Source organism: Atta colombica, unplaced genomic scaffold (assembly GCF_001594045.1).
Source record: "Atta colombica isolate Treedump-2 unplaced genomic scaffold, Acol1.0 scaffold134, whole genome shotgun sequence".
Taxonomy (NCBI): Eukaryota; Metazoa; Arthropoda; class Insecta; order Hymenoptera; family Formicidae; genus Atta; species Atta colombica.
Window position 1 is genome coordinate 182265 of NW_017259222.1, and position 21324 is coordinate 203588.

The window sequence follows — 21324 nt, forward strand, 5'->3', positions numbered from 1 at the left end:
TAAAACAAAAATTTATAATAAATAATGAACACTTATTGTACACGTAATTATCTATTACATAAAGATTATGCGTTTCGCGAGTTTCTTCCGTGTCCAGATCTATTCTTGGAATGCCAACGTTTCGTGAACCTTGCAGTTCACTTCATCAGTGCGAGGAGCAGCGAAACGCATAATCTTTAAATAGAAAGTATTCATGAAAGTCTCAAGAATATTATCTATTACATGTATTATCCAAAGAACAGAGGATTAAACAGAAGAAAAATATAAAAATATACAGATATATAGAAGATATATCGTAAAATAATCGATTTACAAGTACAAGTTTTAGTTAAGAATATCTTAAGCATGCAAACATTTTTAATCATTTGGTAACTTCTGAGATAACATATATCGTGCCAATGTAACTGATTTCAGAAGAATTCCAATGGAGATTTTATATTTAAAATTCAACAATTGCATATCAAAGCGCAGCTGATATTTGATTAAAAAAAGAGAGACAGAGAGATATACATAAAATTATTTAATATCTTTGAAACGATTTAATGTAAACTTTAAAGAGTCCAAGATTAGATTTTGATAAGACATATCATTGATATTTTCATAGTTACATCTTATATAATTTATAAAACATATCTGATCTTATAATGAATACACATTGTAATGAAAATAACATAATGGGTGCATCTAATTGTAAATCCAATTCTAAGAACTCCACGTTGCTTCTTCATGCAAAGATTACTAATCTGCGGACTACTATTTCGTAAGCACAGATTGCACAGCTTTTATATGAAACAAATATTGTCAAGATGTGATAATTCTAGAGTGCCATATTGAACTAAGAAATGATAAAGATCTCAGTTTCGAATTTTTTTACATTCTCAGCCTCCACCTCACAAATACATATTAAAGTGTATACTTTAATCCTGGAAAAGGATTTTCGAATCAATAAAAGAGGAAAAAAGTAATTGTTATACAAAAATTATATGGTTTAATTAATAATACAGACAGACGACTTTAGAATCCCCAATGAGCAGTTACTTTCAATGGCAAAAATTCTCATTCCAAAAAAATTATTTTATACATAGCTTACTAAAAATGATAAATCTCTAATGCATCCTAAAAGATTTATCACGCGGTCATCCAAGTGGTTGTAAACGATCTTTGATCATTGCTGAATGTTGAAAGTCACTCTCTACACATTGGCGAATTAATTTTATTAATTACTGTAATCTGTACAAGGCTTAAAAAGTGAGACAAAACATATTATCGATTTATGAATGTTTGTAATAAATTATTTTATTTTAAAAATAATTGTGCGCAATAATTTTCCGCGCTTAATTCCTAAATGCCCGTTTATCATTTTTAATTAGTTTACAATTACAAATGTTATTTAATCATGAAAGAAACATAAATTTCATAAACTAAATCACATTCTATGAACACTACACAGGGTGCGAGTTTATTATTTGATGAATAACAAGAACAAATGATGTATCACGCTAATTCGGAATGCACTCATAATTCATGTAAAGTTATACAAAAAATGTATGTATCCTGTTTATGAGAAGACTTTTAGAATTACAAAAAGCAATATATCAGTACAAATTTACCATTTTAAAAAATGGTTAAAAAGGACGCTAAAGGTACGTTCTTTTCGAAAAAAAATTACCAAATTAAAAAGTAAAATTCAAGTGTTTATACTGTTTTTGTACTAAACGGAAAAATGAAATCCAAGTTTATTATCTTTATTAATTTAAATACAAAAAAATCTAAGATATCTTTTTGTAATCATTTGTATAAAAGATTTGATATCAATGACATAATGATGACGATGTTGATCGACGATGACGACACCGGGCAACGACAACGATGATAATGACGAAGCCGAGCGACGCCGGACTATACACCGTTGTTACTATCAAATCTTTTATACGAATGACAGTACAAATAAATAATATTACTTAATAGTTTATCATATTTAAATTAATAATATCAATTAATAATAATAGTATCACTTGAATTTTACTTCTTAATTTAATTTGATATAACTTTATTCGAGGCGCGAATTATATAATTTTTTTATCTTAATATAAGTCGCATTATAAATATACAATTCCAACACAATATAAAAAAAATAGAGTCATTTTTATTGTTATAATAGTGCTATCATCTATAAATATATATAAGATATGTAAACTTACAAATTGATGTTTCTTCAATCTTAGAAGCATTTTGTCTTGAACCAGAAGATCTTAGAGGTTTTGGAGGCTTTTTTATGCTTTCCATTAATAATTCTCTCAGAGTACTTTCCTTTTGTAATGGTCGTAATCGTCTCTCTGAAGCCTGTATACAATAAAGTATAATTATTTTCTCTATATATGTTGGTCATTGCAAAGAATATATTACTGAGGCCTCGGTGATCTAACTGTGCTCGACCGAAAAGCGAGAGATTCGATCTCTGGCCGATGTAATATTTTTCGCAATAAAATTATTGAAGCTTATCAGCATCATATTATTAATATCTTCTAAAATGCCTATGAGCATTAATATTATTAAAATTGCTTGGCAATTTAATTTGTAAAATTATTCTAGTTGTGTTAACATTACGTTTCAAAACTGAAAATAATAGCGTTTTTCATTGGCAGAACTAGTGCGTACTCAGAGCATTTTAAAGACATTGTATACACAAATCGATGTAAAGATGTATGTTCAAGAAAAATACAGAAATGAGTTAAACCGCGAAATCCTCAATACTTCTATTTGATAAAATATACATTTACTGGGCATTTTATCAATTAAGCTATCTCATTTTATTTTCTCATTCAGATTAGAGTAGTGTATAACGGCTTTAATGTGCACTGAGTGCACATCAGTTCTGCCAATGAAAAACGCTATTAAATTCGACGCGTAGGATTGGACATATATTCTGTATGGATTATTTTGGAGACACGAATACATAAAATTAAAATAATTATATTCTTCAATATGATTTTAATTCAGAATAATTCAGAAGACAACAAGTTACTATGATACCAAAATTATGTCAAAATTATGACTCCAAAATGATCATTAAAAATTATTTTTCAATCATTTCCGATTCATTTTAATGTCATTTTAATATTATCATGACTTGTTCTTGGACAGCAATGCCATCTTATTTAGATAGAATTGATATATAATAGATAATATACTATATTTTATATAATATAATTCTATTATACAGATGGATATTTTTGAAGACTTTTAAAGTACACACGAGACATAAATGATTTAATACACAAAGATGCATGTGAATTTGAACTCGATTTAGATCAGGTTAATCCAAAAGTACCATTTCGTCCAATCAGAAATCAAAGTAGAGCATGTGATGTCATTAATCTTACCTAAATTTGACTTAAACTGCAAACGAAAATACCATTCAGCAGGCATTTGTGTCACCATGTATATATACTTTAAAAATCCTCAAAAGTACCCATCCATACATTCCTAACGCTAGATGAAAATCGTAACGTATTATTTCAAATGGATAATTAAACAGACATAATTAGCACACATTTAATACAAAAATGTAGATCCCTTTTTAAATTTTTCTCGGATTTTATGCACGCAATCATGTATCTTGCCTTTTTTAAAGATGGTCGACTTCGAATAAATTCAAGAATAATGGCATGCGCGTCCTTTCGTGACGACGTAGGTGGAGTTTTCCTGAGGCGATACCGTCTTGCCCTGATATCATCCATCAAACTCTCATAGGGTGTCAGTTTGTAGTCTGGGAGACTTCCTTCTTCACGCGAAGACATACGAGAATCCAAATTAGCTTCTACTTTCTTCAATTTCACTCCTCGCCTCAGCTCGCTAATAACTTGAACCCAAAACCTAGCCTAACAAAACATTTAAAAAAAGCACTCTGATATTATCATTAAAAAATATTTACATTATATACTTATAAAATCTACAGTATGTAGTGCACGCGCACGTGCGTGTGTTTATTATACAGAGTAGTCTGTAACAACAACTGCTCACTGGTGGTACAGCAACTGAGTGAGCATTCTAGATGAAATAAGACGAAAACGAAGAATAAAAACATTCATATAATTTTTTCATATGAATGTTTTTAAGAAAACAGACTTAATATTCACCTAAACACATATGCACTTAACTACGATTAATTATATCTAGATTTAAGGGAATGAAGTGATGGTCGAACTTGATCGATATCAATAATATAGACTTGTTTTAATTTCAGATTAAACATATCGATAATACTGATATCTTTAATTCATTTCTAAAACATTGTCTCACTCAAATGCATGTACCTATTCTTATCTAACATATTGCAGCGATCCGGCATCTATTGCTAGACACAATTACTGTTCTGTTTACCATTTTAAGTTTTTTGCTAAGTATACGTATATTTAATTGATCGAATTTTTTATGTAATTTTTTGAGTGTAGAAAAGATTATGTGTAGTGAATAACCATTATTTAGAAAGATTCTTATAATTTTGTCAAAATTCTTTTGTTGAAAAGTTGTATGTATGTCAAAGAAGAAGGACTTTGTCTATTAGTCCTAATATAATACCAATCCCCTAATTCTAAATAATGGCTACCCACTACACATAATCTTTTCTGCAATCAATAAAAGGTTACATAAAATTCGATCAATTAAATGATAATTCTAACAAAAATAATAATAATAACAATAAAGAAGAAATCAAAAGAGGGAGGTTTTTCATAGTACTATTTTTTCCTAATATTAGAGAAAATTAAATATTTTCTTAATAAAAAATCATACATAAAGCTGTGACGTGATATTTTTCGTCCTATTTCGTATAGTCAAGTGGATCCTACATCCTCCCGGCTCGTGAGGACGAGTGCCAACTTTCATGCGCAGTTTTAATTTTATAATCTTTTGCAAGAATTTTGATTAGTAATAACAGCCGTGAAGATTGATGGCTGTGATGTTCTTTTGACCCAATATAAACAAATTTTTTTACAAAGTCTTGATGCTTTCCTCTCTTTATCATCTTTTGAAGTGTTTGTATATAATTTTGATCATGTCTTTCATATGAGATTAAACGGTCGATTCGTTAAGTTCAACGAACTATTAGTCTAGATGTTTTTACCATATAAGTTATATTTCATTTAATTTTTATTAAAATAATAATAATATTCGAGGCTAATAAGAATCAGCGCAGAAGGGGATGCGCAAATTGTTAAAATATAAAAAAATACTGTTTACTCCATTTGATGTGCAGATGTCTTCTTTATTCTAAATTCTTGAACGTTTCAACTCTCTTTGGAGTTCTCATTAGAAATCTAACATATTCTTAATCTATTTATTAATTGGTTGAGCAATTAGCCAAGATAGAGTTATTCATCAAAGGTTGCCAAAACTGAATTCTAATTAAAAAATCATTAACTTATGAAAATCTTAAATTCACTTGAATGAGCAAAGAGCACCTTGATAGACATACGTTAACCACATACATTTATTATTTCTAATAATTAGAGTTATTCTAATAATTAGATTATTATTTCTAATAAAATTAGATTAGTATCAATAATTCTTCTTTTGCATAATTAATCATGTTTTTAAAAAGTAAATGAAATTTCAGTTTCATTGATATAAAATTTAATTTGTCCTAGTTTTTATATACTCATGCTACATGCATTCATGCTCAATTTATATTCATTAAATTCATTTCATTAATTTTAAACGAGATGTATACTAATGAAAGTTAAACTTAATAATGCAATTATAGTAAAACAAATAATTCTTATTTTATTGATACAAACGTACTTGTATAGCTCTCCAAATTCTAATGTCCGTCTATAAAAATAAATGCTAATTAACAATTTCATTTGTAAAATTATAATTATTAGAAACAATATATCATTTACATATTATTTCTATATCTATTTTTTTTTAAACATGTAATAAGAAAGATATTAAATTATTTAAAATACAAGATTTAATTATGCGTTTTTTTATCTTATCACATGTACTTCAATAATTTGTAAATCAATAGCTTTTTCATAAAAATGTGAACACTATTGTACAGTATAGTTTTTTATTCATTATCAAAACAACTTACCCAATCATTGAAATCCACTGTATTAATGTTCTGCAATGAAGTTGAGTTACGATCTACATTATTTGCATCAAACAAATCTTGTGATTGTTTGTTGACGACTACTCTCTCCAGAAATTGAGAGAGATTAAGGGCCTCTTCCACAAACGCTTGTATTATATTTCGATAATAATTATCAGCATTTTCGTGCAAATTTTGCGCATGCCTTGCACATATCTGAAATATAAGCAGAATCTTTGCAGTATTCTTTAATAAATATGATTTTACACAATCTGTCACAAGTAAGAAATTGAAAAAAAAAATTATATTTATTACGTTTATCAAATTAATTTAACTACTTAAAATTTTGACCAACTTCAAATTTATTTTGCTTTTCTTGATTATTAATTGTTTTACTAAACTGTAAATCGTATCAAGCAACATATTAAACATTAAAATTTAACAAATATAAATTTACTTGGAGAATAGTCTTCAAGGTACATGTAGGACTATCTGTGTATGATTCGGTAGGTTTCGGCATCATATAATCCTCTGCATCAGTATCACCAGAATCTCGCTCAATGCCTTCATCATCAGTTTCTTGTAGACGTTCTTCCACATCACCTTCATAAACTAATGATATAATCAAATAGAGAACATATATCTTAGTTCTGCTTAAAATAAAGACTAGTTTTAATTATTTATTAATTTAAATTTTTATTCAAAAACTTCGTAATTAGGTATTACTAAAGAAAGTAGAGCATATAAAAATTTGTTTACCTCGATTACAGTTTGTCATTGATGTAATAAGAGCTTCTAGGTCTGGTAATAATGCTATTTCCTCTCCTGCATTAGAACCAAAGTCCAAGGCTTTAAAAATTGCCATGCCTAACGAAAATATCACCTGGACAAGAAATTGTAATTTATATTTAAAGAGCAACTGGCTATATATACATATGTATGATTTATTACATAAAATACGATTGAATATTTCATTTAAAAAAAACATAAAAATATATTTAACGGTTTAAGTGATTAAAATCAAATAATAAAACAATAAAAGAGCTAAAAACTAAAGAACAATTTAATATAATCTAAACAAATGTTTTGCATGAGGTCACTATCAATAGGCAAGTTGACAAAATAATTAGTCTGCTCGTCGAAGAAATGAATAATTGGTTGTTATAAATCCAACCAATTATTCATTTCTTCGACGAGCAGACTAGTTATTTTGTCAACTTGCCTATTACACGTTAAACACGCAAACGCTTAGCGAGTAACCTAGCAACTTTGTTCACCTTGAACGCGCCCAAAACGTTTTAACAAAACTGGTAAAAATTCAAATTGAGACATAATTGAGAAGTCACGTAATATTACAAATTATAAAAAATAGATAAATCAAGACTGTTCTTCGTACTATATAAAAATTTTTTCGTAAAAAGCTCTTATAGAACTGATTTTTATAGTAATATTTTTATAATTAAGTCGAAAGTTCTCAATATCAACGTGCAATGCATAATAGATGATCCTGCTATTAAAACGTGATTATTAATAAAACTAAATTATTGTGGTTGGTGTAATAACATGACTACTAATAATACAATAAATATTTACCACTTCTCAAAAAATTAATGAAATGAAAAATATAATTGAGAAATCAATATCACAAAAATAAAATCACGAAGAAAAATTTTTATGAAAAATAGTCTTGTGATTTGTCTAACTGTCGACAATTTGTCATATTACACAATTTTATTTATACGTTGACTTGAATTATTACCGATTTTGTTAACATTGATAATAACTTCATGTTAATAATAAATGTCAAAACATTTGTTTAAATTTATTAAATTTGTTGGCGCAACGTAACTTCTTATTGATTTATTATTTGAATTTCATAAGTTACATTTACCTTCTCTTCCGAAACAAGAGGTAGTTTAGAGCCTGTAATATAAGTTATTTTGTTAATTGTCTTTAATATTATAATATTATAATAATAGTTTATAATTTCTAAACTAAAACAAGTTTACATGATTACTTCTGAATTCCAGAATAAAACGGTCACCTGCTAAGTTTTCAAGCCAAATATCTCCATCTTTGTGAAGTATAATTTGCGAGAGTTCTGATATCTCATAGAACTTATTTTCCGTTAAGCGTAATAAACCATTAGCTATCTGATAGCACAATGCCCATGCTCGTTCTTGACTTAAAGGACTATCAAATATTAATAGAACATCCTGGAGATTTAAACAACCACACGAATCTAATTTACACTTAGGTCGCGCCGATGCATCTTCTTTTCTGTTTACTGCTGTTTGTGGCTCTTCAAGAACTGTAGCTTTTTCCTTATTACATTCTGTGCTATTTTTAGAATTCGACATTGTGCAATTCTTTGTTCTTTATTTACAGATACTATATCAATTTGTATGAATCTGTTTACTATTCTTAAAAATTATTTTATACATAATCTTTGGTATTGTATAGAATGTCTTGTGTGATACATCATAAATGTCTATGAAATTGTTTATGTTAATTAACATATATTACATCAGTATATTCATAACATTGTATCAAATGTTCATAGTTTCATATTAGAAGAATTATACTTTTCCATCCATAAAGAACGATATTTTTACTTTTCTTGCAGAATATATTAAAATTGTTATTCTAAATTAACAGAAGATACAGTAAAAATTGTATATTATAAATTGTAATCCCCAATTACCTGAAATATAATAATAGTACATAGACACTTTATGTACACATCTTTATACAAGATGTTAAAAAAAAAAACCATTCATTTTACATGATATGTATCTTTATGATATGTATCTTTTTTACATGATATGTACCATACTGGGTGAAAAAGTCTTAATAAATATAAGTCAAAAACTGTTTCTGAGATATGAATAATTTTGTTATTAGTATAATTCGTAACTAATTGTCTTCGTGTCACACATGATGTAAAAAGAGAAAAATTGAGATAAGTATGCAGCATAAGCTTCCACCTTCGATTTTCTTGTAATTTGGTAAATTTGTGTTTCCACGCGTAGAATATATTCTGAGAAGGAAAATCGTCGCTCAAATCAAAATTTTTTGTTGATAAGTTGAAAAATGATAGTTTAATGATATATAAGTCTTTTATAAGTCTATATGCTCTAAAGAATATAATCTTTCTCGGAATATATTCTATGCATGAAAATACACAAATTTACAAAATTTAAGAAAATCGGAAGTAAGAGACGAGTTATATTGCATATTTACCGAGATAAGTAGCACTAATCTATTTGATTGAATAATCTATTTGATTTGAGAGAATTACAACTCCAATAAGGTGATACCAACTCCAATAAGGTATCTCCCATAATACCTATCCAATTATAATTGTTGGTCAATTTACTAATACGATCTCAACATAATGCTACAAATGCTTTGAAGCATTCTTTGATTGATAAAATTCTTTGTTCTGAACCGCATCCACGATGAAATTTTTCATAATAGATTTGTACATATGGAATTGAACGAAAACCTTCAGAATGCAATTTATAAATACGGAGGTAAATCTTCACATCTCGCACGTAGAAGCTAATAAGTTAGTTATGATACTTACAAAACTGTTTGCATCTCAGAAACGATTCAGCTTTCAACCTATGTTTATTAAGGCTGTTTAAGTTATAATCAGTACACAATGTATACCATCTATCATATAAATGCTTGAATGATTTTTTTATATAACATCCTGTATAATGTGTTAATATGGAAGACTATCTCTAATCAAATTATAATATAATTTAGAATCACGGAATGGAAATAACGCGTTACGCCGTTATAAGTTATTTTTTTTTATAACAAACTAATAACGATGTTACATTTTTTAGTAATTATAACATAGTTACATTTTTTGTGATATCGGTTTTGTAATACTTAACGAATTTTACAATTACTTTTACCGTTTTTATTACATTTTGAACACATTTATGATATAATTTTTTATATATTCAATCTTCAATCTTTGGTTAGTATTCATAATTCATTCTTACTTCAAAACCATTTTAAATAAGTCTTAAAATTCTAATATGACTCTGTGATTGGTTCATGACTTTTAAGATTGCTACAAATGTTTTAAAATTGAAATTAAGATAAATATCCCAATGATTGATGTTTAAACATAGTTTGTCACAAATAATACAATTTATAATACTAGAAAAGTTTCTAATATAAATATATCTCTGGTCAGGCGTAATCCCGTAGGGTGTGCAATAAATTGTTTTTATAATTTTTAACAAAAATAAGACATTATTAAATAAAAGTTAATTTAAATTAGTTATCTTTTGTCATTAAATATGAATTTAAAAATAAATTTACTAACGAATTTGCCACCATTTTGTCAAATCATAAATTCAAAGCTTTTCTTCAAAAAAGTTTTATAATACAAAAATATTTTATTTGGTCTACTTTTTATCAATTAATAATCAAATATAAAAGTTTTCTAGTATCATTATTGTTTATCATTTTTATTAATGTCTGAATAAAAAATATTGCAAAATTTTTAGACTGTTCTTTTTTCAGTATTAAAAAGATAATAGAAAAATAACAAATCGTTACTTTATAAGAGATGATAACGATAACGAGTTATTTTTGAGAATCAATAACTATTAAGAATCAGTAACTAGTTTTTAAAAAGTAACTTTCCATTCCCTGTTTAAAACAGGATAATAATATGTCTGATATTCTAATTATTTCTAATTATTTCTAAAAATTAACGAATAAAACTATATACTTTGTATATATGTATATGTATATTACACAACTGAATGTGATGAATATTTCATAGAATATTGCTAGAAAAACTTCAATAAAAAAACATAAATAGGAATTAAATAAGGGATCAAAAATATTTCATAAAAATGCAATTTCTTATACTTTTTACGCCCATTTGTTCACTTTATTTAAATAAAATATCAACATTTGAAACTGATGTAGTCTTTACAGAATTTTATAAATAACAATAAATTAAATAGCAAAATGTCAAACTTTTGAAACATTGGATAATCAAAACAAAAGCATATAAATTTCTTTTGTAACATATTTTTCTTTTAAAGTTGATTTTAAATATTTTTAAAAATTATTTTAAAAAAAATCTAAATACTAATGTTACAATTCTTTTTGTTTCATTTATACACATATTAAATTTTCCATAAACATGTTATTCTTTGTTCTAAGATATTTTCTAATTATGTATCGTTTTATAACTTTGTAGAAATATATATTAAAAATAGTATCTTATATATATATTTAATTAAAAAAATGAAAAGAATGTGCAACATATACAATTAATAAAATATATATCTTCTGCTACTAATTACTAATAAAATATTAATTTCGAAAACAGACAATAGAAAGTACTCCGTGATTTTGTGTGCTATAATATCATAATACGTCAAACGTAATTATCCAATTGTTTAATACGATTCAGAAATATCAGAATATATTAAAATAATTCGTGAACATGACAGTGAATCAGTAGTGATCACAGTATATAAAGTGATTTAGTATACGAATATAATCGGATCAAGTGCTCGGTGTAAATTAGATAAGTTTTACTTACGTAGAAAATGCTCGAAGATTCCTGTCTTCCAAAATCTTCCTCACCGAATTTTAATAAAATTAGGCTCATTCGAAGGGTTTTTATACAAAATGAACGAACTTGACAAAAAAAATATCACTCCGTGAATCGAGATATTAAGCGTTAAAATTGATCACTATTGAGGTTAGGAAATCTGTCAGCTGCGAAATACTCCAACACGAGCATGTACTGTGGACACTGCGATCACGTTCATTGGTCGCGTTTAGGAGACTCAACTGTTGCGGAGCGGATCCGTGAGCGCTCGCTGCTATTGGATGATCTAGAAGAATACACCAATAGCAGCGAGCGCTCACGAATCTGCTCTGCAACAGTTGAATCTGCTAAAGGCCGGGTTCATACCTTGACGGAAAAGCGGAGAGCGGAAAAACGGAAACCAATTAGAACCCATACTAGTAGTAGGCGGTATATTTCAATTGTCTGCTTCTGTCTTTCCGTGAGTTCTGATTGGCTTCCGCTTTTCCGCTTTCCATCTAAGAGCTCATTAAACGCTCGATAAGTAAGCGATTGTAGTACGAGGGCAAGTCAATAAGTTTTTAGAAAAACATAATAAAACACATTTTTTTTTATCGATTCATTTTTATTTCTCAACATAGTCTCCTTTCAACTCGATACACCTGATCCAACGATTCTCCAACTTTTTCAAGCCGTCTAAATAATATGATTTGTCCAACCCTTCAAAATAAGCCTCTGTTTCGGCAATGAGCTGCTCTCTGGTGGTGAATCTCTTTCCTTCGTACCATTTCATCAGGTTTGGAAACAGGAAATAGTCGCAGGGGGCTAAATCTGGTGAATATGCTGGATGAGGAAGCAATTCGTAGCGGAATTTGTTGAATTTGGCCATCGGTGCCGGACACGTGTGAATGGCCCGTGCATTGTCTTGATGGAAGAGCACTTTCTTCTTCGCCAAATGGGGACGTTTTTTCTTTAAAATGTTGTTGAAACGGTCCAATAAGGCTGCGTAGTAATTGCCATTGATCGTTTGCTTCAACGGAAGGTAATCGATATGAATTATACCGCGTGCATCCCAAAAAACTATGGCCATCACCTTTCCGGCCGACTTTACGGTCTTCGCTTTTTTCGGAGTTGGTTCATCCAGTGAAGTCGATTGTTTTGACTGTTCCTTCGTCTCGGGTGTGAAATAATGGATCCATGTTTCGTCCACAGTAATGAATCGACACAGAAATTCATCTGGATTACGTTGAAACATCTCCAAACATTGTTTTGAAATCGTCACACGGTCGCGCTTATGGTCCACAGTGAGCAAACGCGGCACCCATCTTGTTGATAATTTTTTCATACCTAATTGTTCGTGCAAAATTGAAATCACTGTGCCATGTGATATACCTGTGACCTCAACAAGCTCGCGTACTTTCACTCGTCGATCAATCAAAACAATATCGTGGATTTTATCGATGATTTCTGGCGTAGTAGCCTCAATTGGACGTCCCGAACGAGGTGCATCACATGTGGATGTACAACCACGTTTAAATTTATTCACCCAATTGTATACAGTTGCAAACGCTGGTGCAGATGTGCTATAAATATTATCCAACTCGCTTTTGATTTCTTTCGGTGTTAAACCTTTTATATGTAGATGTTTAATCACTGCACGAAATTCGTTTTTTTCCATTTTGCAAAAAATACAAAGGTTGTTCACTTTAATCGTTTACAGAAACTACGCGATAAATTCCGCTCAAAAATTTGAGACATTGCAAGTGCCCTCTGACAGATTTTCTAAGAATTTATTGACTTGCACTCGTACTGAATGCACACATTGCTGCGTCCAGCAGACTCAACAGTTATGTGAGTTTGCTGTTATTGATGTATTCTTTTAGATCATCCAATCAGCATTTTAGATCTGGAAGAATATATCAATAATAGCGAGCATTCTTTCAACTGTTTTGTTCGCTGAATGCGCTCATTGGCTGCATTCGGTTGCAAAAAAAGAACTAATTTGTGAGCACTCAGTGATTTTTTAATATGATTGGTTCCTACACTTAGATCCGGTAAAATACTAAAAACAAAAATCAATCAAGAACCAATCGCTCGGTGAGCAAGTTGCATTCCAAAACTCGAAAAAAATTTTACAATTGTTTTGTTCATGATTATAAATAGATGGGACGTTTTGATTGGTTAATTCGTGATGATGCGATGCATTCCGCGCTATTATGAGTGATAGTATCGACACACACCACGTTCATTTTCAATGCTCCAATTTTATCGACAATTTCGCAAAATAGATACTTAGTTCTCACATCACAAAAATGGACATCGATGTATACATACATATAGTGTTGAGATGAAAAAAAACCGAGATGATTGCTTTACAAATTTCTCTCTGGATAAAGTCTATGCTCTCACTTGATTCAATTTAGTTCGCCATGTCTGCGTTCAGATATAATGGCGCTGAAAATCGTCTTCTTTTTAGAAGGTGGACCTTCTTGCTTTTCTTAAGGCTATTAAATTTTCTGATGCAATCTTTTTGGAACAGCGTGTGGCAGTAAGTTGAAATTAATTTGTTCAGTTTTCTGAAATGCTTTATATCGCTTAAGTTTTTGTTAAACAAAAAGTTTTCTTCATTTAAGAGGACACTCTACAATCAGAAAAATGACGGAAGAAGATTCGGTATGTAAAATGTAGTTTACGAATTAAATTGAACATAAATATGTGACAGGATGTATTGGACTGTTTTAATTCAATATTTTCTGTTGGAGTAATACATACAAGTTTTACTTTTTTTATTATTTATGAGGGATTGTGGATATATAATGATATTTAGAAAGCAAAAGAAATTCCAACCTCAAAATTTTTACTGGAGATGTTAATTATTTAAATTGGAAAATTTTTTTATAATGAAGGATCTACATTATAAGCTATTTATATTATATGCTATATGTATCCTTGTTTTATTAAAACATTTATTTTTAATATAAATTTCATATAATATATGATTTATATTGTAACTCATTTTATATTCATAAAAAATTTCTAGGTATTTGATCCAACCTTGAAAAAGAAGAAAAAAAAGAAGAAGACTACTTTTGATATAGATGCGGCTTTCAATGAAGGAGGCAATGGTGGTGATGCATCTGAAAATATTGTTGATAAGGAGAATCAGGAACCTGAGCCAACAGTGGTGGAAGATGATGAGGCATTGGATTTGGAAAATTTTGGTAAAAAGAAGAAGAAAAAGAAAAAGGCATTTAACTTAGATGAATTAGAAGCAGCTTTACCTGATACAAAGAAAGAGGTAAATAATTTTTTTTTTATTTGTATTGGATATATTTAATAATTTAAGCTTATTTATCATTAATTATTCAATTTTTATCTTTATACTTTTTAATTACAAATGTTTTGATGCATTAAAAAAATGATAAATTATATTCATATGAACATCTATAAACAAACTAGAAATTAATTAATAGTATTTTATCATTAATTTTTAAAGTTATTTCTATAAATATCCTAAACATTTGTAAGATTAGATTTAATTTATAAAAGTAAGATTTCATAGGAGGAGCAAGGATTTTTTTAAGTATAAATGATTTATTAGTCAATTGTGAAACATTTTAGATAAATTACATTTTTTTTTTTTTTTTGTATGTTATAATAAATTTAAATAAACGGAAATAAAGATCTATAAGAGTCAATGAGGATGTCAATAAATAAAAATTACAAAATTTTAATTATACATTATTAGATTTACATTAAGAATGTTGAGATGACAAGAGATTAGCAATGTCTATAAGATTCCGTTATTACATATTTCTGTTATTTTGGCTTTTTAAGCCCTCTTTAGATATCCAAAATAGACAAATTAAATAGGAAAATGCAGCAATATCTTCTGAATTAATCAAGAAATGATCGCAGAAATACAGAATTAATCGCAAAATAGTTAGAGGACCACATGGAGAGAAAAGTTCTGAAAATTATGAACATTATAACTGCAAGTAATAGACAGAAAATTTAAATAGAAAACAGTCAAATTTTAGAGTCGTGAAAAAGTCACAAAATAAAAATTTCTTATCTTTCTCTTCTTATCTTTCTTATTTTTCTCTATTTAAGAAATTATTTTGTGATTTTTTTCATTAACTCTAAAATTTGACTATTTTCTATTTAAATCTTCTGTGTGCTACTTGCAGTTCTGCAATGTTCTCCACACGATCTTTGTTTTGAGTAATTCTGGATAAGGATTCTTGAGGATTTCTGGATAACTCAACATGAGAATTGTGAAGATATTGCTATATTTTCTTTTTTAATTTTTTTATTTTGGATATCTGAAGAAGATTAAAAAAAATAACCAAAATATGTAATAACGAAATCTTTTTTAATTATTATTTAATTATTTCGCCGTATTAAATTCTCTTGAATACAAAATACATATGGCGCGAATCAACAAAAATTAATTAATGAAAATTAATTGATCTCGAGAAACTAGGATTTTTATTTGAAATATCCTAGAATTATTTATTGAATTAATTAATCAAATATCGCTGGATGCCCTGTATAAATAAAATAAATAAATATGACTTCCACTCCTTGCTTTTTTGCGAAAGGAAAGAAGATTGCAAATATTTGCCATTTTAAAAAGTATATTGCAATCTATAAAATACTAGTTTAGCAAGACCTGGATTGTTTATCTTAAATTAGGAATCTTATTTATTTTACAGGAACTTGTAGAGCAGCAGGTCGAAGAAATTGTAGTAGATGATGATTTTGATTTAGATATGGATTTCTCAAAAACAAAGAAAAAGAAGAAAAAGAAGAAAGATCTCGATGAATTAGTGGCTGAAGAAGAGCGCAAGGAGATTGAAGACAAGGAGAATGGTATGTACCAATAAGAAATGATTTTTACCAGTATGTTTTTTGCATCTAGTTGTTTATGTTATCCATTATTTGTTAACATGCTGCACTGAATCTGAGCGAAGTGCAGAGTATGGTAAGACATTATGCTTGATGTACTTTAATTACGTCAACTATGCACTTAATTATTTCTGCACTTACGCATTTTATGAATAGAATATATAGAATAGAATAGAATTTATTACACTTCAGCATACACAAGAAGAGGACTTAATTTACACATACAGCCTTAACTCATTCATTTATCCATTTATCTCGCCTGCGCGTTATTATTCATTACTATATTATTATTTTTACTATTTCTTGCTATATCCAGTTTTACCCTGTATATTCTCTTTGTATTCTTTTATTTATATCTTATCTGCTTTTATTCTATCTAATTTTAATACTGTAGACTAAATTAAAATATCTAGACCACAACTCTAATCGTCACCTGCTTGTTATCACACGCTTTTCTTTTGAAATTTACTCCATCCTTATTGTCTCTTTCTGCTAATTGCACTCCTACAAATTAATTTCCCATTGCCATTATTTTTCCTCTCGAGATCATGTACTCCATCTCTCCTCTTTTTTTCTTAAAACTTTATCACTATCTTTCCATAATTTTCTCAATATTTCCTTTTTCACTTTCCTAAATCTTCATTATCTCCTTAATATCCCTCCTTCCTCTCCTAATTTAATAAATCTTTCTTTTTATTGTGCATTCCTCTACATATTACAAGTTATCATTTCTTCCAAATTCCCCCATCTTAATTGAAATAGAGACCTACTCTGACCTTACCCCTTTTTTTCTATTCTGCTAAGTTTTCTTTTCTCAGATATAACATATATTTCCTGTTACTCACCCCTAACTCCTTGTATCTTTACCTAACTCGTTGTACCTTGCCTTAGAAATTTTGCTATCTTCTTACTGTTTCTGTATCTCTCTTTCTCTTTATTAACTTATCCTCAAAACATAATATCAGAATAACAAAACTTTCTCTTTTCTTCTTTTTAACTTTTTGCTCTTCCTCTTTCCTCTTTTTTATCCACTCACTAATTCGCTATTCTCTAATTATGGCACATTCTAAAAATAGCAGCTATCGCAATTGGCATCCGCTCACATGCACGCCATCTAAGTTCCATTCTTATGCATTTTATGATAAAAATAATTTTAAAACATCTGAAACTGATTTTATAGCTTTCTGAAAAATAAATTTTATTTTAAATTATAATTTTACATATATCTGATGTAATTAAAACTAATTATAATTTATTTGGAAGCTTTAATATATACAGAATATTTGAAAAATAATGATAAACTTTTCGCATAAAATGGATGAGTAAAATGGACTAGACTGAGAAGAAAAGTCTACGATTTGCAATTTTCGCAATAGTTAACAAGATATTAATTGCTAAACATTGCCGGAAATTGGTCTTCAATAATTTTTTTACTTAAATACTATCAACTTTACAAAAAAATTGCAAGAGACAAAAATTGTTTATTTTCTTTTCATAGAGCTCTACGAATTTTTTTAGATTTTATCAATTTTTTAGTACAGCATTTTTTCATTTTTAACAACTTGAGAAAATACGATATTAAAAAATTCTGAAAAAATTCTTTAAAAAATTCTTAGAGGAGAAAATAAATAATTTTTGTCTCTTGTAGTTTTTCTGTAAAATTGATAGTATTTGAGTAAAAAATTATTGAAAATCAATTTTCAGCAATTTTTAGCAGGATAATAACTAGTTGAAATATTAAAAGTTAAAAAAAAAGTTAATAACTTTTTTAACTTAACTTAGTTAATTTTAAATGCATTAAATTTTAACTTAATTAAGTTACTTTTAAACGTTAATTTTTTAACTTTTTTTTAAGTTAAAAAAATTTTTTATTTCGTTTAAATATTTTAGAAAAATAATAAGACATAATAAGACTAAAGGCGTATATTCATAATCTGTTCATATTTTAAGACCTTAAGTAGTTTCTTAAGATTTTAAGTAATTTAAGATGCTAATACAGCCCTCTGATTTATGCGGTTATGCCTTAGGCCATAAAAAATTGATCAATTATAGTCAAATATTCTTCTTGCATTCGATTGTAATTGGTCAATTTCTTATGACTTATTAAAAAGACTTAAAAAGTAATCACTGATCTTGTATCTTCTCTATGTGCTGACTGTTTTTTTTTTTAAGTTATAACTTGTATAGTTATATCGTTATGTGTTATATACTTATATCACATATGAATAATAAAATTAAAAATTTAATTTATTTAATAATCTATATTGCAGTTATTTAATCTCATTTTAAGAAAAATTAGGACATTATGATCTAAAAAAATAATTTTTTTCAAAAATTAACTTTTTTTTTTTAACTTAAGTTAATTCAATATTGATTTAACTTACGTTAAATTAATTTTTTATTCCTTCAACTTTTAACTTAACTTTATTAATTTTGTAGAGCCATTAACTTTAACTTTATTCAGTTAAAAAAAAACATTAACTTACCCTCTGATTTGTAGCAATTAATATCTTGTTAATTATTACAAAAATTTCAAAATAGTAGAGGACTTTTTTTCTCAGTCTTTAGTCTATTCTGCCCCTATGTGAAAGATTTATCATTATTTTCCAAACACCATATATGTGTGTATATATATATATATATATACACACATATACATATTTGTGTGTGTGTGTGTGTGTGTGTGTGTGTGTGTGTAACGATTAAAAATAAATGTGTTTATAATTATATTAATTAAAATTAAAATTCATTCTTTTATATAATAAGAAATTTTATGAAATGCTTTTTTTAATTTTGATAAATTACATACAAGAATGAAATCTTATGTATGTATAGATGTATATGATTAATATTTATGATTGAATGCTTTTTTTAGTATTCTTTATATATTAGACATTAAATAAAAAAAAAACAAAATATGTATAATAAATAAAAAGATCATGAAATAATAACTTTAAATAATTAAAAAATTTATGAATTAAAAAATCCATAATCTTTGTAAAATAAAAAAATGACTTATTGTATTAAGACTCTTGACTGGTCGCCGCGGTCACATTGAAATCATGATGTCATAAGTAAGAAATGACACATTAAAATTTCTTGCATGCCATTTGTAAATAAAAAGAATGTAAAAAAATAAAATAAAATGAGATTGCTTCAAAGCATTTGTAAAAAATGAGCAGAGGCTATCCTTATCTCTCCCTCTTAATAGTTAGTAAATAATCATAAAAGGCACGTAAAGTCAACATAGGCTTGCTTATTTTTATTTCATGATTACTTATTTCGTTCACGATTTGTTGCCCATATATTTATTGCCCATTTTTACAAGTGTTTTAAAGCAATCTTATTATTTTGTATTATCCAAATTCTCTCTTAAATAATTTAAATATAAAATAAATAATAAGTAAATTTCCATGTGAATATATCACATATATTAATCATTATATTATATACACATATAGTAATCATTTGAACTGCGCGCCGAATTGATTTTTCGAACTTATAAACGCATTTAAACCACTGTAGTAATATCACAAATTAATTTGACAAGCCATTTAATAATTCGCTATTTAATCAGGTATCTTATTAGAAAGATGTTAATGTGCTGAAAAATTGAATAAATTTATTGCGAAAAATATCTTGGCCAGAAGTCGAATCCATTATTATTCCTACATATTGCGAAGAATATTACTTAGACCTTGGTAGTCTAAAAACTTAAGACTCTCGTATGAAATTCTAGAGATCCGGGTTCGATTCCCAGCTGAGGTAATATTATTCGCAATAAATTTATTTACAGTTTTTGCGCAATTGGAGTGAGGGAAACGGCACCGAGTTGACAATGTTATAAAATATATGATACAATTATTCGTATTTGATCCAATTTGGAATTAATTTCATAAATAAATTGAAGCATAACTGATTTTATAACAATGCGAATAAGGATTTTATTCACTTTATTTCAATGTACCAATTTTTCCTTAAATCTGACGTTATTGTAATGATTATTTTTGGTTTCTAAGAAAATAAATACATAAGAAAACATAGAAATAAAACGATCCCCGAACGGTAGCGAAACTCTCAAAAAATTTCTACTCTAACAACTTTCAAATTGTTAATTTTCTATTTGTGTTTGTTCAATTGTAATAATCATGTGTAATTAACAGTTCTTTTTGTTATAATTTAATATAGATAATTTAATTTAGATAATACAAATATGTTCATTTTTCTCTTTAGTGGAGGAACCGAGTTTGTGGGTGGGATCGGATAGAGATTATACATATGATGAATTACTAGTTAGGGTGTTTAATATCATGCGAGAGAAGAATCCCGATATGGTAGCGGGTAAGAAACAGAAATTTGTTATGCGTCCGCCACAAGTAGTACGCATTGGAACGAAAAAAACATCTTTTGCTAACTTTACCGAGGTATGTATTATAACCAGATTTTTACAATAAATTTTGTATGCTAATAGCTTGCAAAAAAAAGTCTATAATTTAAAGAAAAAAGACAAATTTATATAATACCAATTATTTAAATGAATATCAATGAGAATATAAAACATACAATATTGATGAATAATGAGAATCAATTGTGTAAAAAAATAGTTGCTTCAAAATAAATATGTTACATACTTATTAATTACAAATTGCAAAATACATAAATTTTTTAAATATTCTCATTATTCTGTTCATAAAAATATTAAAATATTATTATAAAAAAATTAACAGTTTACGAGATATTT

The 21324-nt window shown here is 27.6% G+C and overlaps 3 protein-coding genes across 3 annotated transcripts in view; 1 reads left to right on the forward strand and 2 right to left on the reverse strand.

Annotated features, from left to right (window-relative positions):
- LOC108684368 (protein spire) overlaps nt 1–8530 on the reverse strand; it is a 22482-nt gene extending 13952 nt beyond the window's left edge. Inside the window, exons 1-8 of the mRNA XM_018188644.1 lie at nt 8139–8530; nt 7986–8017; nt 6854–6977; nt 6552–6706; nt 6098–6310; nt 5803–5832; nt 3624–3881; nt 2202–2343 (exon numbers count right to left, since the gene is read on the reverse strand). Coding sequence (XP_018044133.1) covers nt 2202–2343; nt 3624–3881; nt 5803–5832; nt 6098–6310; nt 6552–6706; nt 6854–6977; nt 7986–8017; nt 8139–8454 — 1270 coding nt within the window. The 5' untranslated portion in view covers nt 8455–8530. The remainder of the gene's footprint in view (nt 1–2201; nt 2344–3623; nt 3882–5802; nt 5833–6097; nt 6311–6551; nt 6707–6853; nt 6978–7985; nt 8018–8138) is intronic.
- Nucleotides 8531–12429: 3899 nt separating this feature from the next.
- Nucleotides 12430–13350, reverse strand: LOC108684339 (histone-lysine N-methyltransferase SETMAR-like; the record flags this gene model as incomplete). Its single annotated transcript, XM_018188606.1, has 1 exon — nt 12430–13350. A coding segment is annotated over exon 1 (921 nt), but the record flags the coding sequence as incomplete, so codon positions are not given.
- A 796-nt stretch (nt 13351–14146) lies between these two features.
- LOC108684359 (eukaryotic translation initiation factor 2 subunit 2) overlaps nt 14147–21324 on the forward strand; it is an 8056-nt gene continuing 878 nt past the window's right edge. Inside the window, exons 1-5 of the mRNA XM_018188630.1 lie at nt 14147–14220; nt 14306–14345; nt 14713–14970; nt 16391–16547; nt 20817–21007. Coding sequence (XP_018044119.1) covers nt 14192–14220; nt 14306–14345; nt 14713–14970; nt 16391–16547; nt 20817–21007 — 675 coding nt within the window. The 5' untranslated portion in view covers nt 14147–14191. The remainder of the gene's footprint in view (nt 14221–14305; nt 14346–14712; nt 14971–16390; nt 16548–20816; nt 21008–21324) is intronic.